General features: G+C 36.8%; 2 protein-coding genes and 1 long non-coding RNA gene across 5 annotated transcripts; 1 reads left to right on the forward strand and 2 right to left on the reverse strand.

Annotated features, from left to right (window-relative positions):
* Positions 1–134: 134 nt before the first annotated feature.
* On the reverse strand, positions 135–9,520 carry LOC131738082 (uncharacterized). Its single transcript, XM_059031321.1, has 13 exons — positions 9,454–9,520; positions 8,391–8,436; positions 7,078–7,146; positions 6,086–6,154; positions 5,759–5,790; positions 5,015–5,060; positions 3,717–3,785; positions 3,390–3,421; positions 3,044–3,089; positions 2,725–2,793; positions 2,398–2,429; positions 1,664–1,709; positions 135–452 (listed from the first exon to the last, which is right to left on the reverse strand). The coding sequence occupies exons 1-13, from the start codon at positions 9,518–9,520 to the stop codon at positions 347–349; spliced, it is 729 nt and encodes a 242-aa protein (XP_058887304.1). The 3' UTR covers positions 135–346.
* Positions 9,521–9,771: 251 nt separating this feature from the next.
* Positions 9,772–10,514, reverse strand: LOC131738107 (uncharacterized). Its single transcript, XR_009329621.1, has 3 exons — positions 10,444–10,514; positions 10,121–10,152; positions 9,772–9,818 (listed from the first exon to the last, which is right to left on the reverse strand). It is a non-coding gene; the product is annotated as an uncharacterized LOC131738107 (long non-coding RNA).
* A 6,264-nt stretch (positions 10,515–16,778) lies between these two features.
* LOC131738101 (uncharacterized) lies at positions 16,779–25,679 on the forward strand. 3 transcript variants are annotated; one of them, XM_059031348.1, is made up of 13 exons: positions 16,779–16,834; positions 17,231–17,287; positions 18,378–18,467; positions 19,812–19,999; positions 20,524–20,566; positions 22,458–22,569; positions 22,817–22,920; positions 23,244–23,317; positions 23,645–23,721; positions 23,949–24,121; positions 24,279–24,411; positions 24,507–24,548; positions 25,086–25,679. In XM_059031348.1, coding segments are annotated over exons 3-13 (1,221 nt in total). In that variant the 5' UTR covers positions 16,779–16,834; positions 17,231–17,287; positions 18,378–18,465; the 3' UTR covers positions 25,359–25,679. The 3 variants fall into 3 exon arrangements, with proteins under 3 accessions (XP_058887331.1, XP_058887329.1, XP_058887328.1); XM_059031346.1 differs by lacking the exons at positions 16,779–16,834; positions 17,231–17,287 and adding an exon at positions 24,650–24,692 and having other exon boundaries at positions 18,026–18,467; positions 25,086–25,332; XM_059031345.1 differs by lacking the exons at positions 16,779–16,834; positions 17,231–17,287 and having other exon boundaries at positions 18,026–18,467.
* The last annotated feature ends 1,687 nt before the right edge of the window (positions 25,680–27,366 follow it).

The following is a 27,366-nucleotide window of genomic DNA, read 5'->3' on the forward strand; positions in this document are numbered from 1 at the left end:
TTGCAGTATTTTAAGAAATAAATAAGCAGGTTAAGTTTCCAAATAAGATGGACCTCCTCACCTGAGTGGGTCCCTGCCTTTTCACTGCTGATGCTATTAGACACAAACACACACACAACATTTTTAAGGCTGAAATTAAAGTCAATGAAGCATTATAGTTCATAACAATATTCTTCTAAGCATGTTGGCTTGGCCCATATTGCCTTCAGTTAATTCTTAGCGTCTAGCTGTGGATTAGAACTCAAGTGTCAGGGCTCTGGCAGGAGAAGCTCATCCTCCTCCTCGCTGCTAAAGGACTCAGCACAGTGAGCACTGAATCAGCAGTTTCAAGTCATTTCAAGAGTGGCTACAGAGAATAAAGTAAAGGGTAAATGATCCAATACCTCGAGCAGTCCACCACAGTGACGCAGTCATCCCCTTTGGTGTCACCACCGGAGATCCCCACCTCATTCCTACAGGACAAACATCAATACATCACCTGTCTGATACATGAGCTGAAAGGTTCTCAAAAAGTATGGTTCAAATCAAGTGTCTACTCAAAGTTGAAATAAATTAGTTTTTTTATTTATTTATTTACTCATATGTAATATAACAATAAATGCATAGCTGTAATGTGGAGGCAGCAGTCTGATCCAAATTCTCCATTCGAAGGAGGCAGATGCACTCTTGTCACCTCTGTAGTTATAATTAGTGCGTATTAGCCAATTATATTCTTCCAGTTCTTCAGCTGGTTTGCATGGAACGCTAAGTAAAGCCATCTAAAAAACTGCCAAAGGGGGATGCCGCCTCTCCACTTTTGCCTGTTTTAGCCAATCACCGGGCGTGTGCCCTCCCACATTGATGACCTCAGATGCTAATACTGACGAGAGTGGGAGGAACGAGGCGTGGTAAGGACGTAGTGAATGTCTACAGATTGATTCATTTTAATTTGAATACATTTAAAAAATATCTTATAATTAAGAGTACTTTTCTGTTTGCTTCTTCGAATTGAAATGTTAAAGTTTAGCTGAATTGCTTCCTTTTTATTAAACAGATATGCTTTGTATATACAGAATGGTATATAATTATTTTGTTGGTCATGTATTTAAGTTCAGTAAATTAAGTCGATAAGATGTGCTTGATTTTTGTCTGCCTTTTGCCTGCTCTATCAACTTTGTTTAGAAAATATTTTATGCAAAGTATGTTAAAGTGACGTGGTTTTGAAATCTAAATGCTATATGTTTGTTGTACACAGTGCCTTTTTAAACATACGCTGGCAGTGTGTAAGTAACATTAAGTTTATTAGATTAAGCTATGATGGGCTACTGTTTTTTTGTTTCTCTGCTGGCTAGTGGATAAATGAGTTTAACAGCTGAATTGGGGTAAAACATTAAAAAGATATGAAAAGTGTTGTCAGTCAGAATACAATAATAACATTCTACTGCTGCTGGGGGCTTAAGGGGACCCCTAGCCCTCTCCTTTTTTACTGCCGCCTCCACCAGCTGCCACTGTGTCTACTAAGTATATTTCTACTTTATGCAGTTTTTTTTAAACTGAAATTGTAAAATGACAGCAAATTCAACAGAGGCAGGTCAAGAATAGTGTTATAATTACTAAGCCATTAACATCCGCACGGAATATACCCTGTTTACATAAAGAGGTGACAAAAAAGATTTACAATTACCTGTCCAAGAAAGAGGAACCCTCCGCACGTGACAGTGGAGTCACAGCTAAAAGAAAAAAAAAACCACACAAACCCAGATTAATTTTACATATCTGACAACTGTTTTAATTGATTTATTTATTATCAAAAGACGATAATGAATAGCTGACAGAAAAAAGCTGTATCTAAGTACCTTGCAGTATTATTTTTTTTTTTTTTAATTTAGTTGTTGCCAATTATTTTATTTTTTTTTTCTCCCAGTTTAGAATGGCCAATTATTTTTTAGGCTCAGCACCCCTACACTGACTCGGGAGGGTGAAGACGAACACACGCTGTCCTCCGAAGCGTGTGCCGTCAGCCGATCGCTTTTTTTTCACACTGCGGACTCACCATGCAAGCACCCAAGAGCTACAGCGTCGGAGGACAACGCAGCTCTCGGGTAGCTTACAGGCAAGCCCGCAGGTGCCCAGCTAGACTACAGGGGTCGCTGGTGCGCGGTGAGCCGAGGACAACTTGGCCGACCTAACCTTCTCCCCCGGGCGACGCTCGGCCAATTATGCGCTGCCCCCTGGGAGCTCCCATCCACGGTCGGCTGTGGAATAGCCTGGACTCGAACCGGTGATGTCGAGGCTATAGAGCACATCCTGCACTCCATGCAGAGCGTCTTTACTGGATGTGCCACTCGGGAGCTACCTTGCAGTATTTTAAGAAATAAATAAGCAGGTTAAGATTCCAAATAAGATGGACCTCCTCACCTGAGTGGGTCCCTGCCTTTTCACTGCTGATGCTATTAGACACAAACAAACACACAACATTTTCAAGGCTGAAATTAAAGTCAATGAAGCATTATGGTCGATAAAAAAATTCTTCTAAGCATGTTGGCTTGGCCCGTATCGCCTTCAGTTAACTCTTAGATCAGAGTCTAGCTGTGGATCAGAACTCAAGTGTCAGGGCTCTGGCAGGAGAAGCTCATCCTCCTCCTCGCTGCTACAGGACTCAGCATAGTGAGCACTTAATCAGCAGTTTCAAGTCATTTTAAGAGTGGCTACAGAGAATAAAGTAAAGGGTAAATGATCCAATACCTCGAGGAGTTCACCACAGTGACGCAGTCATCCCCTTTGGTGTCACCACTGGAGATCCCCACCTCATTCCTAAAGGACAAACATCAATACATCACCTGTCTGATACATGAGCTGAAAGGCTGTCAAGAACGTATGGTTTGAATCAACTGTCTGCTCAGTATATTCCTATTTTATATAATTTTTTAAAAACTGAAACTGTAAAATGACAGCAAATTTAACAGTGGCAGGTCAAGAATAGTGCTATACTTACTAAGCCATTAACATTCTCATGGAACTATACCCTGTTTACATAAAGAGGACAAAACAAATGTACAATTACCAATCAAAGAAACAGCAACTCTCCAAACGTGACAGTGGAATCACCTCTAAAAAAAAAAACACACACACAAACCCAGATAAATTTTATACATCTGGCAACTGATTTAAATAGATTATTTATTACCAAGGGCTGATAATGAAATACTGACAGAAAGCAATGCTGGAAGGGTTACCCACAATAATAAAAAATCAATATCTCAGTAAGTGACAGGAAGAGACAGACTAAAGGACTTCCTGTGACATAACGTAACATAACAGTACAGACAAAAGCTGTATCAAAGTACCTTGTACCATTTTAAGAAATAAATAAGCATGCTAAGATTCAAAATAAGAATGGACCTCCTCACCTAAGTAGTTCCCTCCCTCCTCACTGTTGATGCTATTAGACACAAACACACACACAACATTTTTAAGGCTGAAATTAAAGTCAATGAAGCATTATAGTTCATAACAATATTCTTCTAAGCATGTTGGCTTGGCCCGTATTGCCTTCAGTTAATTCTTAGATCAGAGTCTAGCTGTGGATCAGAACTCAAGTGTAAGGGCTCTGGCAGGAGAAGCTCATCCTCCTCCTCGCTGCTACAGGACTCAGCATAGTGAGCACTGAATCAGCAGTTTCAAGTCATTTTAAGAGTGGCTACAGAGAATAAAGTAAAGGGTAAATGATCCAGTACCTCGAGGAGTCCACCACAGTGACGCAGTCATCCCCTTTGGTGTCACCACTGGAGATCCCCACCTCATTTCTACAGGACAAACCACAATACATCACCTGTCTGATACATGAGCTGAAAGGTTCTCAAAAAGTATGGTTCAAATCAAGTGTCTACTCAAAGTTGAAATAAATTATTTTTTTTATTTTTTTATTTACTTATATGTAATATAGCAATAAATGCATAGCTGTAATGTGGAGGCAGCAGTCTGATCCAAATTCTCCACTCAGTCACCACTGTACATTCGAAGGAGGCAGATGCACTCTTGTCACCTCTGTAGTTATAATTAGTGCGTATTAGCCAATCATATTCTTCCAGTTCTTCAGCTGGTTTGCATGGAACGCTAAGTAAAGCCATCTAAAAAACTGCCAAAGGGGGATGCCGCCTCTCCACTTTTGCCTGTTTTAGCCAATCACCGGGCGTGTGCCCTCCCACATTGATGACCTCAGATGCTAATACTGATGAGAGTGGGAGGAACGAGGCGTGGTAAGGACGTAGTGAATGTCTACAGATTGATTCATTTTAATTTGAATACATTTAAAAAATATCTTATAATTAAGAGTACTTTTCTGTTTGCTTCTTCGAATTGAAATGTTAAAGTTTAGCTGAATTGCTTCCTTTTTATTAAACAGATATGCTTTGTATATACAGAATGGTATATAATTATTTTGTTGGTCATGTATTTAAGTTCAGTAAATTAAGTCGATAAGATGTGCTTGATTTTTGTCTGCCTTTTGCCTGCTCTATCAACTTTGTTTAGAAAATATTTTATGCAAAGTATGTTAAAGTGACGTGGTTTTGAAATCTAAATGCTATATGTTTGTTGTACACAGTGCCTTTTTAAACATACGCTGGCAGTGTGTAAGTAACATTAAGTTTATTAGATTAAGCTATGATGGGCTACTGTTTTTTTGTTTCTCTGCTGGCTAGTGGATAAATGAGTTTAACAGCTGAATTGGGGTAAAACATTAAAAAGATATGAAAAGTGTTGTCAGTCAGAATACAATAATAACATTCTACTGCTGCTGGGGGCTTAAGGGGACCCCTAGCCCTCTCCTTTTTTACTGCCACCTCCACCAGCTGCCACTGTGTCTACTAAGTATATTTCTACTTTATGCAGTTTTTTTTAAACTGAAATTGTAAAATGACAGCAAATTCAACAGAGGCAGGTCAAGAATAGTGTTATAATTACTAAGCCATTAACATCCGCACGGAATATACCCTGTTTACATAAAGAGGTGACAAAAAAGATTTACAATTACCTGTCCAAGAAAGAGGAACCCTCCGCACGTGACAGTGGAGTCACAGCTAAAAGAAAAAAAAAACACACAAACCCAGATTAATTTTACATATCTGACAACTGTTTTAATTGATTTATTTATTATCAAAAGACGATAATGAATAGCTGACAGAAAAAAGCTGTATCTAAGTACCTTGCAGTATTTTTTTTTTTTTTTTTTTAATTTAGTTGTTGCCAATTATTTTTTTATTTTTTTCTCCCAGTTTAGAATGGCCAATTATTTTTTAGGCTCAGCTCACCGCTGCCCTCCCGAGTCAGTGCAGGGGTGGTAGACGAACACACGCTGTCCTCCGAAGCGTGTGCCGTCAGCCGATCGCTTTTTTTTCACACTGCGGACTCACCATGCAGGCACCCAAGAGCTACAGCGTCGGAGGACAACGCAGCTCTCAGGTAGCTTACAGGCAAGCCCGCAGGCGCCCAGCCAGACTACAGGGGTCGCTGGTGCGCGGTGAGCCGAGGACAACTTGGCCGACCTAACCTTCTCCCCCGGGCGACGCTCGGCCAATTATGCGCTGCCCCCTGGGAGCTCCCGTCCACGGTCGGCTGTGGAATAGCCTGGACTCGAACCGGTGATGTCGAGGCTATAGAGCGCATCCTGCACTCCATGCAGAGCGTCTTTACTGGATGTGCCACTCGGGAGCTACCTTGCAGTATTTTAAGAAATAAATAAGCAGGTTAAGATTCCAAATAAGATGGACCTCCTCACCTGAGTGGGTCCCTGCCTTTTCACTGCTGATGCTATTAGACACAAACAAACACACAACATTTTCAAGGCTGAAATTAAAGTCAATGAAGCATTATGGTCGATAAAAATATTCTTCTAAGCATGTTGGCTTGGCCCGTATCGCCTTCAGTTAATTCTTACATCAGAGTCTAGCTGTGGATCAGAACTCAAGTGTCAGGGCTCTGGCAGGAGAAGCTCATCCTCCTCCTCGCTGCTACAGGACTCAGCACAGTGAGCACTGAATCAGCAGTTTCAAGTCATTTTAAGAGTGGCTACAGAGAATAAAGTAAAGGGTAAATGATCCAGTACCTCGAGGAGTCCACCACAGTGACGCAGTCATCCCCTTTGGTGTCACCACTGGAGATCCCCACCTCATTCCTACAGGACAAACATCAATACATCACCTGTCTGATACATGAGCTGAAAGGCTGTCAAGAACGTATGGTTTGAATCAACTGTCTGCTCAGTATATTCCTATTTTATATAATTTTTTAAAAACTGAAACTGTAAAATGACAGCAAATTTAACAGTGGCAGGTCAAGAATAGTGCTATACTTACTAAGCCATTAACATTCTCATGGAACTATACCCTGTTTACATAAAGAGGACAAAAAAAATGTACAATTACCAATCAAAGAAACAGCAACTCTCCAAACGTGACAGTGGAATCACCTCTAAAAAAAAAAACACACACACAAACCCAGATAAATTTTATACATCTGGCAACTGATTTAAATAGATTATTTATTACCAAGGGCTGATAATGAAATACTGACAGAAAGCAATGCTGGAAGGGTTACCCACAATAATAAAAAATCAATATCTCAGTAAGTGACAGGAAGAGACAGACTAAAGGACTTCCTGTGACATAACGTAACATAACAGTACAGACAAAAGCTGTATCAAAGTACCTTGTACCATTTTAAGAAATAAATAAGCATGCTAAGATTCAAAATAAGAATGGACCTCCTCACCTGAGTGGGTCCCTGCCTTTTCACTGCTGATGCTATTAGACACAAACAAACACACAACATTTTTAAGGCTGAAATTAAAGTCAATGAAGCATTATGGTCGATAAAAAAATTCTTCTAAGCATGTTGGCTTGGCCCGTATTGCCTTCAGTTAATTCTTAGATCAGAGTCTAGCTGTGGATCAGAACTCAAGTGTCAGGGCTCTGGCAGGAGAAGCTCATCCTCCTCCTCGCTGCTACAGGACTCAGCACAGTGAGCACTGAATCAGCAGTTTCAAGTCATTTTAAGAGTGGCTACAGAGAATAAAGTAAAGGGTAAATGATCCAATACCTGGAGGAGTCCACCACAGTGACGCAGTCATCCCCTTTGGTGTCACCACTGGAGATCCCCACCTCATTTCTACAGGACAAACATCAATACATCACCTGTCTGATACATGAGCTGAAAGGTTCTCAAAAAGTATGGTTCAAATCAAGTGTCTACTCAAAGTTGAAATAAATTAGTTTATTTATTTATTTATTTACTTATATGTAATATAGCAATAAATGCATAGCTGTAATGTGGAGGCAGCAGTCTGATCCAAATTCTCCACTCAGTCACCACTGTACATTCGAAGGAGGCAGATGCACTCTTGTCACCTCTGTAGTTATAATTAGTGCGTATTAGCTAATCATATTCTTCCAGTTCTTCAGCTGGTTTGCATGGAACGCTAAGTAAAGCCATCTAAAAAACTGCCAAAGGGGGATGCCGCCTCTCCACTTTTGCCTGTTTTAGCCAATCACCGGGCGTGTGCCCTCCCACATTGATGACCTCAGATGCTAATACTGACGAGAGTGGGAGGAATGAGGCGTGGTAAGGATGTAGTGAATGTCTACAGATTGATTCATTTTAATTTGAATACATTTAAAAAATATATTCTAATTAAGAGTACTTTTCTGTTTGCTTCTTCAAATTGAATTGTACCTGGCTCTGGGATTAAAGTTTGGCTAAATTGCTCCCTTTTTATTAAACAGATATGTTTTGTATATACAGAATGGTATATAATTATTTTGTTGGTCATGTATTTAAGTTCAGTAAATGAAGTCGATAAGATGTGCTTGATTTTTGTCTGCCTTTTGCCTGCTCTAACAACTTTGTTTAGAAAATATTTTATGCAAAGTATGTTAAAGTGACGTGGTTTTGAAATCTAAATGCAATATGTTTGTTGTACACAGTGCCTTTTTAAACATACGCTGGCAGTGTGTAAGTAACATTAAGTTTATTAGATTAAGCTATGATGGGCTACTGTTTTTTTGTTTCTCTGCTGGCTAGTGGATAAATGAGTTTAACAGCTGAATTGGGGTAAAACATTAAAAAGATATGAAAAGTGTTGTCAGTCAGAATACAATAATAACATTCTACTGCTGCTGGGGGCTTAAGGGGACCCCTAGCCCTCTCCTTTTTTACTGCCGCCTCCACCAGCTGCCACTGTGTCTACTAAGTATATTTCTACTTTATGCAGTTTTTTTTAAACTGAAATTGTAAAATGACAGCAAATTCAACAGAGGCAGGTCAAGAATAGTGTTATAATTACTAAGCCATTAACATCCGCACGGAATATACCCTGTTTACATAAAGAGGTGACAAAAAAGATTTACAATTACCTGTCCAAGAAAGAGGAACCCTCCGCACGTGACAGTGGAGTCACAGCTAAAAGAAAAAAAAACACACAAACCCAGATTAATTTTACATATCTGACAACTGTTTTAATTGATTTATTTATTATCAATAGACGATAATGAATAGCTGACAGAAAAAAGCTGTATCTAAGTACCTTGCAGTATTTTATTTTTTTTAATTTAGTTTTGCCAGTTATTTTTTTATTTTTTTCTCCCAGTTTAGAATGGCCAATTATTTTTTAGGATCAGCTCACCGCTGCCCTCCCGAGTCAGTGCAGGGGTGGTAGACGAACACACGCTGTCCTCCGAAGTGTGTGCCTTCAGCCGACCGCTTTTTTCTCACACTGCGGACCCACCATGCAAGCACCCAAGAGCTACAGCGTCGGAGGACAACGCAGCTCTCGGGTAGCTTACAGGCAAGCCCGCAGGCGCCCAGCCAGACTACAGGGGTCGCTGGTGCGCGGTGAGCCGAGGACAACTTGGCCGACCTAACCTTCTCCCCCGGGCGACGCTCGGCCAATTATGCGCTGCCCCCTGGGAGCTCCCGTCCACGGTCGGCTGTGGAATAGCCTGGACTCGAACCGGTGATGTCGAGGCTATAGAGCACATCCTGCACTCCATGCAGAGCGTCTTTACTGGATGTGCCACTCGGGAGCTACCTTGCAGTATTTTAAGAAATAAATAAGCAGGTTAAGATTCCAAATAAGATGGACCTCCTCACCTGAGTGGGTCCCTGCCTTTTCACTGCTGATGCTATTAGACACAAACAAACACACAACATTTTCAAGGCTGAAATTAAAGTCAATGAAGCATTATGGTCGATAAAAATATTCTTCTAAGCATGTTGGCTTGGCCCGTATCGCCTTCAGTTAATTCTTAGATCAGAGTCTAGCTGTGGATCAGAACTCAAGTGTCAGAGCTCTGGCAGGAGAAGCTCATCCTCCTCCTCGCTGCTACAGGACTCAGCACAGTGAGCACTGAATCAGCAGTTTCAAGTCATTTTAAGAGTGGCTACAGAGAATAAAGTAAAGGGTAAATGATCCAATACCTCGAGGAGTCCACCACAGTGACGCAGTCATCCCCTTTGGTGTCACCACTGGAGATCCCCACCTCATTCCTACAGGACAAACATCAATACATCACCTGTCTGATACATGAGCTGAAAGGCTGTCAAGAACGTATGGTTTGAATCAACTGTCTGCTCAGTATATTCCTATTTTATATAATTTTTTAAAAACTGAAACTGTAAAATGACAGCAAATTTAACAGTGGCAGGTCAAGAATAGTGCTATACTTACTAAGCCATTAACATTCTCATGGAACTATACCCTGTTTACATAAAGAGGACAAAAAAAATGTACAATTACCAATCAAAGAAACAGCAACTCTCCAAACGTGACAGTGGAATCACCTCTAAAAAAAAAAAAACACACACACAAACCCAGATAAGTTTTATACATCTGGCAACTGATTTAAATAGATTATTTATTACCAGGGGCTGATAATGAAATACTGACAGAAAGCAATGCTGGAAGGGTTACCCACGATAATAAAAAATCAATATCTCAGTAAGTGACAGGAACAGACAGACTAAAGGACTTCCTGTGACATAATGTAACATAACAGTACAGACAAAAGCTGTATCGAAGTACCTTGTACCATTTTAAGAAATAAATAAGCATGCTAAGATTCAAAATAAGAATGGACCTCCTCACCTGAGTGGGTCCCTGCCTTTTCACTGCTGATGCTATTAGACACAAACAAACACACAACATTTTTAAGGCTGAAATTAAAGTCAATGAAGCATTATGGTTGATAAATTCTTCTAAGCATGTTGGCTTGGCCCGTATTGCCTTCAGTTAATTCTTAGATCAGAGTCTAGCTGTGGATCAGAACTCAAGTGTCAGGGCTCTGGCAGGAGAAGCTCATCCTCCTCCTCGCTGCTACAGGACTCAGCACAGTGAGCACTTAATCAGCAGTTTCAAGTCATTTTAAGAGTGGCTACAGAGAATAAAGTAAAGGGTAAATGATCCAATACCTCGAGGAGTTCACCACAGTGACGCAGTCATCCCCTTTGGTGTCACCACTGGAGATCCCCACCTCATTCCTACAGGACAAACCGCAATACATCACCTGTCTGATACATGAGCTGAAAGGTTCTCAAAAAGGTTTGAATCAACTGCCTACTCAGTATATTCATACTTTATATAATTCTTCAAAGAAAAAAAAAAGTTGCATTAGCTATTGTTACTAATGGCTTATATTACACCTAAAGGTCTTTTATCCATGTTGAGCTTGACTGCCTGTCCGTTTGCATAGGGCTTTAACTACCTATTTGAACACCTTTACCAATCTGCACGCAAGAACGGATGAAGAGTGGAACACTTACCAGTGGGAGGGTTGTTAATGGGCTTGACATAAAGAGCCAGTTTTACACCAAAATGCAATTTGCTAATTTTTTTTTTGCAAAATAAAACAAGCAACAAACATCTTATTAGGTTCGTAGAAATACTTAGTATAAGTACTTAGGTGGTTTATAATTGGCTTTCACAAAACAATTATGCAAATTGCATTTTGGAATAATGATCTACGTCTGCACCAGTCTTCTGTATACTAACTGAAATTTAAACTAAGCCTTTGTTTACAGACATTAAAGTCACTGATTGAAAAACAGTAGGGGTATATTTAAGAGCCATTCGCAATTGTTCGGAGTTGTTTTTATGTGTTACTGAAACTGCCCATCAGGTCTAGTTCCCCACCATAGACATTAATGCAGGTTTGATCAGCCAGTGTCGCCAGCACCATCGACTGCATAGAATGTATTGACAGAAAAACAAAGGGGAAATGGCAGCTCCCTAAATGGTGCTGGCTCCACTTCACAAAGTCACTGTTGCTGATCTAGCCTATGTCACAAACGTCTGTGGTAGGCAACTGAACTCAGCTGAACAGCACCTTACTTAACACAGGCAATATTTTACTAATTACCACGAGAACCACTGAGAATGATTGCAAACATACAGAATGGCGAGGGGACAGAAACAAAGCTACATTTCAATGACCTCTAGAAGACTTCAGATCTGTGTCCAGGTCTGGGAATAAGAACTAACTAAATCAGTAAACTAATCTTGTGCATATCCACATATATTGATGCTTATTTTAATTGTATTTGTTACACACACATAGTTTTTCCAGATCAGTTTAACATGGCTGTATATTAAGGCTTCCCTGTACCTGGTCTGGATGGGAGTGACTCTCCGAGAACGCCTCAGCAAACTAGGGCACTTGTTCCCTGCCTGCTGGAGGAAAATAACAGGTCCCAGTTTACACAAACACACATACAATGTACACAAACACCACGTTTAATATTAATGGTGGACCATATATTAATACGTTTTAAAGTGCTGATAAAAAATAAAAAAAACTCTTAGGCTAAACTTTAAAATGTTAGGGTTCTTCAACAATCATATTTTCTAACTCTATATATCTATCTATCTATCTATTTATCTATATAATGCATATACAGAAAAATTCTAATAGTGAAGCCTTCTCTATTTTTTAGACCATTCAGTCAATATAAAACAAAAAATCTACCTTATATAAATCCTGTTTCACTTTTTTTTTTTTTTAAGTGCAACACAGATTTTTGTTATTAAAATAAATCTTTGGAAAAGACAAATCATTTCAACAGCTAGGCATGCATTACTTTTTAAAATGCATAACTTAAAAGGAAGACAATCTTTAAATGGAATATTTTACTTTATTAAATTAAATATTTACTGTTGATACATTCATTATGAGGGAAAATATAACGACATGTAATGTACTAACATTATGTACAGAGCTGCAGGTGTTTGAAAACGATACAAAAAAATGTAACTGATAAACATAATGAAACAACATAATATATTTAATGTATTTCCACGAGAAATATCTATCTATCTATCTATCTATCTATCTATCTATCTATCTATCTATCTATCTATATATATATATATATATATATATATATATATATATATATATATATAAGAAGAAAGTTTCTCTGTCTGTCTGTTCCTTTATGCATTCAGACCCCGCAGGTGCCAGTGCAACCAAACTTTGCATGGCCTCCTCTTTCATCCAGGGGAAGGTCGAGGGCTATGTTTGGATCCAAAATTTTGAACCCCGGGCTACTTTATTTAGTAACCCCATTGCTGGATCACTACAGTATCCAAGTATCTCAAATTAAAGAAACCCATAAAAACCAATAAATAAATAAAAATAAATAACATTTTAAAAAAATAAAAAGGGCAAAACCCAATAAATAAATAAATAAATAAATAAATAAATAAATAAATAAATAAATACAGTTAAAAAAGGGAAAGGGGTCCGAGCGCATTGTGCGACACCCAAGATCGGTAACTTATAGGAAACCATAAGGCCCCAATTTGACATGCATGAAATATTGAAATATTGAAATATTGAATTTCCCCAGGCAACGCCGAGTACTTCAGCTATATATAAACGCTTACATGTATATTTGTTCAAACGAAAATACAAATATAGTGGTAAGAAATCAAAAATAAGAAAATAAATACCTTTTTCATACAACAGCAAAAGCATCCCATGATTGAAAGTATAATTAAAATATGCCGTCTTCCCCAGTATTAATGAAATTAATTGTAGGCTGGACATTGCCAGTTACGTGTGGCATTGTGACAGTAACTACGTGGTTCAAATGACGTAATTTTTATTCTTTAAAAAAAACACACAAAAAAAAAAACAGATTACGTACTCACATACACAATTTCTTAACATCTGACATCACGACTAGCAACAGAAATGTTATATTAATATTGGACCATAGTCACAAACCTATGACTGTTTAAAAAAAAAAAAGGATTTTTGTAAGTGTGTCTGTCTTTGTGGAGTTTAGTGTCATAACCAAAGAGTGATTTTCTGTTGAAGAAACTAAGGTCCTAAATGATTTCACTTACATTTAACAGAACGTTATTTTTCATCAAACCACTAAGTATTTGGAGCACAATATCCTTCAACAACACCAAGGAAATGTACAGGTGTTGCGCTGATTTCTGTATCCCCATAGAATTCTCTATCCCCGCTTGATTCCATCCCTCTGCAGATGCAGTTTTTCAAAGCTGCACGTGGATGCGCGATATTCCTGTGCTCGAGCCCCGCTGTGTACTCAAGCACTACCATTGAGTTCTGCTGCAGTTTGCAACAAATATTGAAAACAAGACCAAACTAATTCTGCAGCAAAACAAAACAGCACATTTAACACCACTGAATTTCTAGGGCTTATGCTCGGCCTCCTGCGTTACTCAATACACGAAACCCTTGATTAAAAGTAACCTTATAAAACTGTATTTTTCTTTTAAAACACATTTTAATTGTATTACATGTAAATACTGTTCAGAAACATCAAGCGTTCACGTATAGAGATCTTAATCTAAGTGGATCTAAGGGGATACAGAATTCTATGGGGATACAGAAATCTGCGTTACAACTGTATGTTGGTGTTCTACCAATGTTTTTTTTTTTTTTTTTTTTTAATGGAAAATGTGTATGTAAAATGTGTATGTAGAAATAAATATATTTTTTGGTATTAATGATTATTTTGTTAAGTGACCATTTAACATATGCAGGAATAAATAAATTATCCGATGTCACCTGCATTTACCAGTAACCTTCGTAAATCATAAGATTAAGCGGAAAATGTCCGAAAAGCAATCTATTTCTTCATAATTTCTGAAATGTACATCTTATTTTGTAAATGTTGACATTTACCGATAAAATTAAGAATCATCAGATTCGGACTTTTACCGTAACACATAGGCTATACAGGAAAATAAAATAAAATAAAATAAAATAAATAAATAAATAATATATTACTATATATAGTGAAGCGTTCTCAATTTTTTAAAGAACATTCAGTCAATATAAAATAAAAATATATACCATATAAATACTCTTTTTATTTAAAAGATGCAATAGATTTTTGTTATTATGCATTACTTTTTTAATGCATAACTTAAAATGAAGACAATGGTATATTTTACTATATTAAATTAAATATTTACTGTTGATACATTATAAGGGAAAATATGACAATATGACTAAATGTAAATAACAGTATGTTACAGAGCTATAAACGATACAAATATCGATCGACGTTTACATTTTTTTTTATAAACGCTTATATATATATATAAGTCAGAAGGAAAATAAAAAATATAGTGGTAGAAATCTAAAATAAGAACATAAAGACTTACCTTTTTCTTACAACAACAAAAGCATCCCATAACTGAACATATGCTTAAATATGCCGTCTTTCCCAATATTAATGAAATGACATGTATTTGACCTTTCATTAAGTGTAGCATTCTGACGGTAACTACGTGATTAAATTACGTACTTTTCATTGTTTTTGTTTTTTTTAAACAAATGACGTACTCATATATGTAAAGATACCAGATCGTAAAATGATTGATTTTTTTTTTTATTTATTTTTTTATCATGTGCCTGTTTAAAATCTTATTTTATAATACATTCTGATGGCCATTACTCTTTATTGTAGCAGAAAATTAGTAACTTGTTTGGACACACTGAATCCATATGTTAACAAAACTAGACGCGAAATGAAGATCCGAGATCTTTTATAATCCTAGACTAACATTTATTAAGACGCAAAGTCTTGGTTGATAGCCTATAACACACATCTTTTAAATAAATGTACTGACACACTTCCTATAAAATACATTCCACATATCATATGAACTAATATAGCAAGCTGAATGCAAGAATTGGGGAAATAGTTGAAAGTGATAATCTGTAAATCGACTTCGTCATAGACAACACCGACCTGGGGAAGCTGAAACCCTATTTGTTCGTCTTTGAAGGTACACCACTATCAGCCATAACGTTCAAATGACCAACAATTAAATTTATACAAGGAAGTACAGATCGGATGTGGACAACTAATTAGTATACATTTGTGATATCAACAATTCAGACCTGATGTTCATTAGTATGCATTTTTGACATCAAATATAGAATTGTTGATATCAACAATTCTATTTTCGATATCAACAATTCTATTTGTGATATCAACAGTTCTATTTGTGATATCAACAACTCAATTTCTGATATCAACAATTCTATTTCTGATATCAACAGTTCTATTTAGTAATTCTATTTTTTGATATCTATTTTTGACATTAAAAAATGCATACTAATGAACATCCGGCCGGAATTGTTGATATAAAAAATGCATACTAATTAGACGATGGCATCCGGTATAAACATGTGTCGGTCGATCCTTAACCGTAAGCATCCATAGGATCAACAACAGCAGCTACAACTCACACTGAGGAAGTGGATATAGGAACAAACAAACTATGGTGGATATTTTATGCCAAAGTGAAAAATGAATAAATACATACATAAATACACAAATAAATAAATAAATATAGAAAAAAATAAATACACAAATAAATAAATGAATACATAAATACATATAGAAATAAATAAATGCATGTCTATATATTTATTTATTTTGACATTTATTTATTTACTTTTTATTTTGGCATAAAATGTCCTCCATATTGAAGCAACCTACTGTAAAGCATGAATGAATGCAAAAGTAATGATCGTAAATACATACTGGAATTCGAGCACGAGGGCGAAGCTAGCTGGCCGCGTGCCCGTCCTAACGGACACTTTGATTTAAGGTTTGCTAGGATCTGGAGCTGAGAGTGCTGAAGTATTATTTCGGTAATAAAGGTTTGATTTAATATTTTAAAACGGCTACTTATTTGAGTAATGTTGCAATTTATGAATGTTCCAGTAGTTTCACTGTGAAAAATAAGACATAGATATACAAATAAGTAGGTATAACGAAAAACTGTCATGACTAATTTAACTGCTCAACATAGCCAGAACAGGAAATACTGAAATGTAGATAATCATGCTTTAAACGTATTTTTTAATTTATAAAATAATACAAACAAAGCAATCTGACCAATATGATAATGTAAAACGACTTTTTATGTTTACAATGTTAGTTTAAACATTCATTTGTATTCATTAGCCGAAATAATGTTCAATACCATAATATATTCTGTCCAATTAGTAAGCCTATGTTGAACGTACCGCTATTAATGGAAAAAAATATATATTCGTATATTACACTTCCATAATGTAAACAAATTGAAATATGGTATACCACTATACATTACGTTTTAAACATCGATTTCATATTTTAGTATTAATTACTGTACAACTTATTAATCTAAACAGTTTATATTTTATCTGGAAATGTTGTCTAGTGAGCTGAATTCATTGTGATTATTTTTTTTGTTTTTCTTTTCATCCAAAGATGAAAGACCGTAACAGTTTGATAAACATGGATAACCTTTTACTTCAGTTGGGTAAGTTCTGCATTTCTATTTTTTCTTCTTATATTCATTCTTATTTAATAAACAGTTTTTTGTGTATGTGTGTTTTTTAAATAACCATTCTTTTTATATTTCTAGGGCATACTAAAAAAAACTATATACATAGTATTAATGTTTTTCATGGTAAAATATTTTAATACCTAAAAAAGTTATTCTTTACTGTTTTTCCTTAAACTATTCACTGCTCTACTTTCATCCCAGGCATTTTACATTCCAAGTTCCAGTCGGTTTACAAGTTAATCTATCATAGCCAGCTGTCCCCCACCTCTACACCCTAACTTCTGACTTTGTTCCTGTTAAATCAACTGTTTTAATTTTAATTGTTAATTAATTAGTTTTTTAAAACAGGTCTCACTGCATCTTTTTTAGCATTTCAGGTGAATAAGTTAGCTCAACACAAAGAGGAGGAAAAACAGAAGATTCAAAGTGAGTATCTTTCTAGGGTTTATCAAAAATTAAAGATCATGTACTGTATGTGTATTGCAAATGAAAGAGGAGAAACCGACTACTACTGAATACAGAGATCATTTGAAGCATACGTGCCTATCTGTGTTTGCAATTTGTATTTTTGTAAGTATCTTAAATAGCATAAATTGTGACCATGTGATAGTTGAGGGACTGAAACCCTGTCTATTCCTTGTTTTATTTTTGTGTGAAAACAATCAATGTGCAAGTGAGTCAATTAACCTGCATGTAAGCGTATTTCATGAAGCGATACTGCCCACTGTGTCTTACTTAAAAATTAAGAGTGGACTAGAGGTTGCTGGGTGTTATTAACAGAGAATAATGCACAATACAACAACCCAACATTTTTATGGTCAGATGGGGGATCCATGCTATTCTTTCTCAAAAGAGATTTTTCTTAATGTAACTAATAACATACTGGCATTTAAAAAATACAGACATATAATTTGAGAGCCTATTTCAGGATGCTGCCTTAGAAGGCATTATTTGCACTTAAATGTACAGTACATAGGTTAGCAACTATATTGTATTATAGTTTTAGTTATGAGTTAAATAGGCCTATATGTGTAAATAACATTTCTGATATCCATTCACAAATATTATATATTTTTTCACTTTATCAATATTTGAGCGTTAACTTCTTGTACAGTTATTGTTTTTTTAAATATTGTAAAATAATGTTATTTATGTTAGTTTATTCATCAAGCATAGTTGAGAGAAAAGCTCAGGTCCAGCACATGAGGACCAAGTTTAATAAACTGGAGGAGGAAGTGAGCCACAGACAGAAATTAATTAAGCACTACATAGACAACAGAAAAAGGTAGGACCACCAGAGAAGGTGGAGTGACATTGACTGTTGACGGGGAAAATCATATATTACTTATCTTAGAAACATTTTCTAAAAGGTCTGATTTGGATAAGTTTCCCTCTACGTATTTGTCGTAATGTGTATTTTTCAGACTTGGTGGTATTTTCCAATCATAGTAAATTTTGACCACCATTTGCCATGTAGTACATTTTTCATGATAATGTCTGACATTTTTATCCCAAGTCTGAAGGCAACAGGTGCCCTCCTGAATCAGTATGAGAAAACATTACAGGCTGAACTGCAAAGATGCCAGGCAGACACTGAAGAAGACATGTGAGTAAAGCTGTAAGAAGTACACATGACCAATCCTTGTGCTTTAGTGGTGGGGTTCAGTTTGCATGCACCTCTAAGTTCAAGACTGCATACATTTATGATGTTTTACAACATGGTATTGAATTATATAATGATCTTGGATAATTTAAAAAACAAAATGACAATCATGCATATTTTTACCCCAATTTTCCAGAGGAAATGAGTGATGGTCATCTCCAGAATAATTTAACACCTTGATGAAAACTCATGAACAGAGCTACTTTTGCAAGTGCCTGCATCATTTAAGAAATACCTAAATAAGATTATTATAATACATGCATTATTTATGGTTCAGTGTTTAGTCAGATATTGTTAACTGATTTTACTATCATGCTTATGTTTGCGATTTAATTTTCTTTATAGTGTTGATGCTAAGGGCTTAATTCAGTAAAATAAAGTCTTTGTAACAGGTCGAGGAGCCCTGTAAAGTTATTGTTTATTTATTTTTAGAACTGGGTCTCCCCCTCCGCCCCTGTGTTATTTTGTGTTTGTTTTGTATTATTATTATTGCTATCGTTATGATTTATTTATAAAGGACAGCGAATTGCCAAGTGTGTTGTGGGTGTTCAGAGGAGGAACGAGAGCGAGCAAAGAGCGAGAGAAGCAAAGTAAAAATTAAATACAGGATCAGTGAAGGCTACTGCCCAGCCTGACCAGTATTGTTAATTTTGTGTTCGTGATTATTTTGTTTACCTGTTTTATTTTGCTCTGTGATATATAAAATAAATATTTTATTTATTTTTGTATTATTTAAATAAACGGCACACCGCGTTTGTTTTGAACTGCAGTACTACCGAGTGTCAGTTTTTTCTCTTCCTGCTTCTGGCCTGACGTCACCACTCGACCACCCTGTCACAGTCTTACATACTTATATAGAAGCTGATGTCGCTTAGTAACAAATATTTATTCATCACTACTTGTTTAAAGAAAAATGTGTGTTTGTGCTAGTCTGTAGGAAGATGTACAGAGACAGAGTTGAAAATGTGTGTTTGTGCTGGTCTGTAGGAAGATGTACAGAGACAGAGTTGAAAATGTGTGTTTGTGCTGGTCTGTAGGAAGATGTACAGAGACAGAGTTGAAAATGTGTGATTGTGCTGGTCTGTAGGAAGATATACAGAGACAGAGTTGAAAATATGTGTTTGTGCTGGTCTGTAGGAAGATGTACAGAGACAGAGTTGAAAATGTGTGTTTGTGCTGGTCTGTAGGAAGATGTACAGAGACAGAGTTGAAAATGTGTGTTTGTGCTGGTCTGTAGGAAGATGTACAGAGACAGAGTTGAAAATGTGTGTTTGTGCTGGTCTGTAGGAAGATGTACAGAGACAGAGTTGAAAGCTACACTGAGGTGCTTCAGCAGCACCAAGCCCGATATGCTCAAAGTCCTCTGGGGCAGCAGCTTTTGCAGAGACAGTCAGAGCGAGAGCAGATCGAACAGAGGATCGAAACTTACGATGATGAGATTGAACAAAGAGAGAGAGCCTTGCAGACTCTGAGAGGTAATAACCTGTTATGAATGTTATTTATTATTTTTTTATTTGTAGCAATTATTTTACACCTGTTTCTTTCTCAGTTTGTAATATTCATTTATATTACCACACCAAAGCAACTGCATCATTGTTTAAATCCACCATTGTTTATATCAATTTAATATCCCAGTGTCTTTATAGTTGGTACACAGGTGTATTCTAGGTTGAGACCAGTGAATATTAACCTTTTCAGTGCCAGATTGTTTTAACCTGTGACCATATTAATAATACAGACGACTCACTTTCAACTTTACAGCTGGTACACTGCAGTAGAAATGAAACATTCCACTGCCACATTGTTTTAACATCTAGACATAGCAACAATACAGATCTTTAATATCCACTCATACCCATTTTACTTCATGTGTACAAACCATTTGACCTGATTGGATATTCACGATAATGCCCCTATTTGTTATTATTATTATTATTATTATTATTATTATTATTATTATTATTATTATTATTATTATTTGTCTCATGTTTCTTTTCAGACTATACCCCTCCACAATCACTTACTGAGTATGCCCTACAGCTGTATCCTTTCAAAATACTGACAGGCACAGTGGTCTCTACAGGCATAGTACAACATCTGCAACTAAAATTGAATTACAATGGTCTTTGATTGCATTTCTAAAACGGCAAGCAGAGATGCTGATCTCTGATTGGTTAATCACACATTTCACCCATTGAAGACTTTCACAATATTACCACAGCAATTACTGCCTAATAAGATGAGCTCTTCCTGTAAATACTGTACCACTTCATATCAGACTGAAATGATGTATGAGGACTATAAGAATCCACTGTAACCTGTACTTTCGCTACAAAAATACATACAAATACCCACCTGAGTTTAATTTATATCCTCAGCGCCTCCCACAACATCACATACTCACTGGAGAAAGTGGATACAAATTACATTGGTTCATTGATGACAAACTGATATTTGGTAGGGCCCTAGTTATGATACTTACAGGAGGACAGTCAATTCTCTTTAATACGAATTTCAAAGGACCAGCAACAAATTTTGTATTGTACCACTAATGCGTATTATCATTAGTAGCCTATAAGCCAAATGTATACTGTGCTTTTTTATTTAAGTTAGTCAGTGGTGCAGTGCTAAATTGTGCACAATTACAAACCACCTGCACATTAATAGAATAGGTGTGTTTCTTACAGATGTTCAGAATGAGCTGAAGGGGTTTGCGGCACGTGTGCAGTCTATTGCTCCCAACACGTTTGTTTTCAGGGGCTTCCGAGTGGCGCATCCAGTAAAGGCGCTCCTTATAGTCTGGACGTCGCGAGTTCGAGTCCAGGCTATTCCTTTGCCGACCGAGGACGGGAGCTTCCAGGGGGCGGCGCCGTCGCCCAGGGGGGAGGGAGGGTTAGGTCGGTCAGGGTGTCCTCGGCTCACCGCGCACCAGCGACCCCTGTAGTCTGGCCAGCCACCTGCGGGCTTGCCTGTAAGCTGCCCGAGAGCTGCGTTGTCCTCCGACGCTGTAGCTCTTGGGTGGCTGTATGGTGAGTCCGCAGTGTGAAAAAAAGCGGTCGACTGACGGCACAAGCTTCGGAGGACAGCGTGTGTTTGTCTTCGCCCTCCCGAGTCAGCGCAGGGGTGGTAGCGGTGAGCTGAGCATAATAAAATAATTGGCGACTCCAAATTGGGAGAAAATAATAAAAATAATTGGCAACGACTAAATTAATAAAAAAAAAAAAAAAAATGTTTTCAAGGCTTGTAAGTACACCCTGCTTTTAGGGAAAAAATTGGTATTTGGCTGTTCACCTCAAAAATGCATTGAGCACAATTGGCAACGCAAGAAAAAGCAGACTGGGAAATGCCAGCAACAATTAAGACTGTTTAAAACAAACTGATGGAATTGTAATTGTCTTGTATTGTCTGCAGCACTGTCTCCGCCCCTGTTTTGCGAATTTATGCAGGGAAGACCATAATTACATATCTACGCTTGAACTGCAAAAAAAAACTGGTACTGCAAAGCATTACCTAAAAAGTCACAACACTTTAGTAAACCTACCCCTAAGTGCTTAATTAGTATGTTAGGAAGTAACGATGATAAATGTCGTTTTATAAACAAATGATGGTACTCCAGGATGTCGTGATATGCTGAAATATAATAACGATGTCTACGCCGTTGTGCCCCATAACGTCCACAGTCGTCGTGATGGTTCAGCATATCACCACACCCTGTTGTACCACGATTCTTAATTACAATATAGAGTATATGTACTTTTTGATCTAAAGACTACAGTGTCAACAAACTGATATGCAATGCAGTTACAATGTAATTTTATGATTGTTACTGTAGAGATATATATATCATGCACAATACAGTTCTTCTTTTGAAAATGTTTAAATCTTCACTGTAATGCATTATGTTTCTCTTAACCCCCTTTCCCTCCTGTGAAGTGCTTCTCTGAAGCAGAACACATCTGAACTTCAGAGGAAGGCAGCCTCACAGAGACAGACAACCTCAGTTTTGGAGGCTGCCATCACCAGCCTCAAACTGAAACAGCAGCAGGTAGAGCTGAGGGGACAGGCAAACAAGAGATGTTGGGGCCAGATACACTGACTATGTGAGCTGATGTAGCCCTGAAATAGAAGTTAGACACTTCAGTTTTTTCCATATAAATGTTTGTGTTCTTAGATCTCTTTTTCGCCTCTTCAGAGGATATGATTGTGTGTTTTAAGTTTTGGATGAATGGGTAGATTTAGAAATGTCGAAATAATTAATTATTAATTAGCTGTTTTTCCTGTTAATTATTCAGAGCTCTGAGGCTGAGGACAGAGAGGGTAAGAAGGCAGTGAATGAGGAGGTTCCAAGAAATGAACAGAAAGAGTTAGACAAAGAACAACTGAGAGAGGAGGAGAAGTAGGTTTCGAGATATTGAATGTGACCAAAAGGATAACATTTTATTCATGGTATAAAATATTGCAGTATTGTCTGACTTCGAATTTAGGGGTTAATTCACTTCATTTTAATCTGAAGGAAAGTGTTTTTAGAAAATGCAAACATATACCATAAACAGAGCACATGTACATCAATTTTTATTTTTATTTCAATGAGGTATTAAAGGAATAAAATAAAATAACACAATATTTTTACTGTTTTTTCATCTTTTCCACCAGTCAGTTAAATAGAGCCCCTGTATGACCACTAGTTTCTAATCTTGCTCATGGTTGTGTGTTCCCCAGTATGCAATCCAGTTTCCCTCCACCCCTTGTGGGGTTAAACAACAATGTGATGTGGAGAAAGGTAGATGAGAGAGGTGAGTGAGAGCAAGACGGCTTCATATACAGAAATTAATCTGAAACTTTATATTCAAGCAATCATGAACAGCCAGAGTAAAGTAGTAAAATTTGATACTGTTGTTTATAGACCTACCACTGATCCCTTTAAATAGGTTTCCTCTGGAGCTTTAAGAAAATATTCTAGTTAAATGTTATTGTTTCCTCTTTTGAGTGGTCATTTTGCAGCTGACCCATACTTTACCATGTTTTTCTGTACTTTACAATAATGCTTTTACATTGTGTGATCGCTCTGTTCAATAAACTCAAAATCAGGTCATCTACATTAAAGTTTTGTTTCTCTACAGATAATGGTGCTCCCATATATCTACCAGACCAACTTAATAATACAGTTCAGAAAGAGACAATCGAGACTGAAACACAGGTACCATAACTGACCAACATTTCTTTCTGCATTAGAATACAGTTTTTTCATTATTTCGTTATTTCAGATAACAAAGTCATTAATATCTTGAGTGATTCTAGCCCAGTTTGAATCAGAAATAAATGTGCAAACATGCACAGCATTAAAAAAAAACTACAAATTCCCCAAAACATTCTTCTCATAGAGTAATATAGATAAATATAGAGTAGTTGTGTGTCCCTCTGCAGGAGGATCTTCCACCCCTTCCTGGAAAGGAAGATGAAGGCCAGGAGAGAGAGACAGAAGGAAGGGAACAAGACCAAATGCAAGAAAAGGGAAATGAGGAGGAAGAGCAGGTCTATCCAACAACCCCCCCAGCGAGTATCAGACTTTTGTCGAGCACCCCAACCTTCACACTGCAGTAAATATACTTGTATTTCATTATGACTCATCTACACAAATGTTTACACCATCACCCTCCCTCCTATTCCCTCAGCACTAAATAACTTTCTTACCTTCAAACTTCTTATCCAAAATTTCTTGTAAAATATCTTTAAACATTTAAATGTCTACTACAGGAGTCCTAGTCTGAGGTCTGAAGAAGCAGATTCCCCAACCTTCCTATTCTCAATGAATTCAACTCCAAAAGGTGACCCTGCTTTCGCTGTATTTGACTGTGATCTGTTTGGAACGGGGTCCTCTCATGGGGAGGTAAGAAACATTTTTTTTAGCTAGAAGATGAGTTGGGTCACTGTTAGGAGAAAAAGTCACAGATTTGAAATATGTGTTTACTTTTTTTATTCCAGGATAGTCCCTTTAGTTTCACCAGCGCTTATTTCAGCGAAAAGGTAAAAAAAAAAATATTATTATTATTTGTTTATAAGTCTCAGAATTGCTTAGCTTTATGCAGAGTAAAACTAACTACTCTATATATTAATGTATTTTTTAGAAAGTAACGAATACTTCCACTTCAGGGAATAAAAAACAGATTGGTAGGTACAGTAAACCAAGTTTTTAAAATGTTATGTTTTTGTGTGTGTTTCCTACTACTAATTAAGTTTTCAAACTATCTTGGCTTCATTGTTGTAACATTCATTTTGACAAACTTTTAATGGGGCATTATTTAAAGTACTACAAGATGAGAAGCATATATGTAAAAAGTACTCTGTAAAATTGCCAGCACTATCTTAGCAGTCTAACTGTTTTAAAGTCTAACAGTCTAAAAGCATTGCCCTTAAACCAATAGAACTGGTAAGATCCTCCTAATTTAGTTTTTAAAAAGTACATCACCAATCCCAGATACACACTGACATCCCTGACAACCAATCTCAATGGATCTGTATAGTTGAAATATTTTTAAATAATACTGCATTTGTTGTCCGCAGGCTCCCTGTTTGATCAGCTGGAGAGTGGGGGAGAGGAAGAGGCGTTTGAATTCTCCTTCCCCTCTAAGAGCTCTTCCTTGCATGGCTTTGGAAAGGAACAAGGAGATAGCAGGGATGAATTTTCCTTCTCCGTCAACTTTGATAAACTGCAGTAAAATCCAATGTGGTGTTTTGCATGTGCACAACACCAGACTGCAGTATAGCTTTATCTGTCTGGCTTGGTTGCAATGTATCTACATCAGGTCTGCAGTGTACGTTTTCCATTCTTGTTAGTATGCAGTGTAAATATGCAATTCAAGTTTGACTGTGGGGTGAATTCTACAGTATTTGGATGGCAGTTTACTGTAACGCCATTGACAATAACGTCATTGTCATTGTTGTCTTACAAGATGGTTATTTTGAAGCTAAATTACAACTTAATGTCATTTTAAAAGCCATTTTCTCTGTTTAGTTAACTATATTACTGTTATTGGTAATTTTCTACATAAAATGTAGACACCATAAAATATGGCTTTCAACATTTGTGCTGCACTACAATTTTTATTTTCAGTGAAGTTTGTAAGTGTTCTAGGGTTTTTCATCCCATTGTTCAGATGTTTTGCTTTAACAAAGTTTTGCAAATTAAATGTATTAAAGGTTGTAGCCCTGGTAAATGTTTACTAATTAAAAAAAAACAAAAAAAACATTGCTTTTATTTGTATTCTTGTATAGTTGAATTTCATAAGTCTCAATGAAGTCGCTAGCTTTAAAGGTCTTCCTGTGAGCTCTGTATTAGGAGTACACAGTGCAAAGGGAGGGGAGGGAGGCTCACAAGTGTGAGTAGTGAGTAGTGCACTCATGAAACCCTGCTTCCTTGAATAGATAATCATTAAGGTAATCCCTATTGACAGTATTATGGCTGGTGTTCCAGATATGTTTTAGAAAATTAAGTTGTTGTAGAATGGTCAGTATATACCTAATTTTATTTTATTTTTTTTTAATGAAAATGGATAGTATGCTTTGCACCTGCAGAACCTTACAACATGGGGTCATCCCGATCAGCTTTCACTAACAAGCAGTAATAAGCACATAAAACACAACCTTCAAGTTTAGTTTGCATAAAAGGAAGACATTTATCATTTTCTTATTTAATTCTTAGATTATTTAACTATCCTGTGGCTCCAGTCAGCATCCGGCAGTGATTTCCAGGGAAAACAGGATTGCACAATGTTTCCAAACATGTTAGCGATTTAAGAAACATGTTAGTGATTTGAGAAAACACTTAACGCCAAAAAAATACAGTGTGACTTTGAAAGGCGCTATATAAAAAAATAAAAAAATGCCATGTTGGTGCTTTTGCAGAAATGATTATTTTAATGTATTTATTTTTAATAAAATATTATTAATTTGGATAACAATTAAAAACATAACATGGGTGTTTTGTATTTCATATGTTACTAGACCCTTAAAAAAGATTAGTTTTTCAGTTTGATTTAACAAGATTGGAACATGTCCATAGTCTGTACCAAGTTTCATTACCATTGGATAAGTGATTCACTTCAAATGTATAAAATGTGTGTGTAAATCTTCAATATGTAACCATTGCTGGGAATATGCAGCCGTTGCAGGGCTTATTAACTGGAGACAAGTATCAGAAACTGTAATGTGACAGTTTTAATTAGTTCTATCACATTGTTATCTGCTGCACATTGTGGTGCCTGGTTTACCCCAGTGCACTTCTTTACACCTGACTGTTTCTTTGTTTTCACTATAGCCCTTTCAATGGAAATAATTAGACCTAATGGTTGCTAGGTTTTTTGTTTATTCCCCCCTGAATCTGTTTATAAAGACTCAGTTCTTCTCCTTTGGAAGGTCCTGGGAGTCCTTCACAGACACAGTGTGGAGGGGTGTTCTTTCACTTCATTCCAGTAGCTCTGAAACCAGGTATGCTTGTATACATCCATGTTAAAAGGTCAATAAACATGGCTTTAAAAAACAATCTGATTAGCTTTACTATTTATAAATCCACTAACTAAGCAGTCGTTCTGGTTTCTGGTTAATAAAGACCTTGATAGCTTTGAGATATTCGTATGGCTTCAAATTCAGGACACTGCATTCTATGATTGGGTCAAATTTGAACATGGATATTGTAAAACAAACAAAAAAAAAACCTGCTGATTTCTATCAAAGCCTGAGAGAAATATTTTGAGGTATAAATTTCAACATTGGTCAGAGGTCACCCAAGGCCGGAAGAGTGATACTGTTGTAAAGAAGGTGGGGAGGGGGACAAGAAAGACTGCCT

This window comes from Acipenser ruthenus, chromosome 10 (genome assembly GCF_902713425.1).
Source record: "Acipenser ruthenus chromosome 10, fAciRut3.2 maternal haplotype, whole genome shotgun sequence".
NCBI lineage: Eukaryota > Metazoa > Chordata > Actinopteri > Acipenseriformes > Acipenseridae > Acipenser > Acipenser ruthenus.

Bases quoted from the DNA above. Each gene is read 5' to 3' on its own strand.
- LOC131738082 (XM_059031321.1), bottom strand. From the start codon at position 9,520: ATGAGGTGGGGATCTCCAGTGGTGACACCAAAGGGGATGACTGCGTCA. The intron at 6,155-7,077 runs GTATTGGATCAT...TTTGTCCTGTAG, and splicing joins ACTGTGGTGGACTCCTCCAG to GAATGAGGTGGGGATCTCCA. The intron at 1,710-2,397 runs GTGAGGAGGTCC...TTTTTCTTTTAG, and splicing joins AAAGGCAGGGACCCACTCAG to CTGTGACTCCACTGTCACGT.
- LOC131738101 (XM_059031345.1), top strand. From the start codon at position 18,271: ATGTGTATTTTTCAGACTTGGTGGTATTTTCCAATCATAGTAAATTTT. The intron at 18,468-19,811 runs GTGAGTAAAGCT...GCTGGTCTGTAG, and splicing joins GCAGACACTGAAGAAGACAT to GAAGATGTACAGAGACAGAG. The intron at 23,722-23,948 runs GTACCATAACTG...GTCCCTCTGCAG, and splicing joins CAATCGAGACTGAAACACAG to GAGGATCTTCCACCCCTTCC.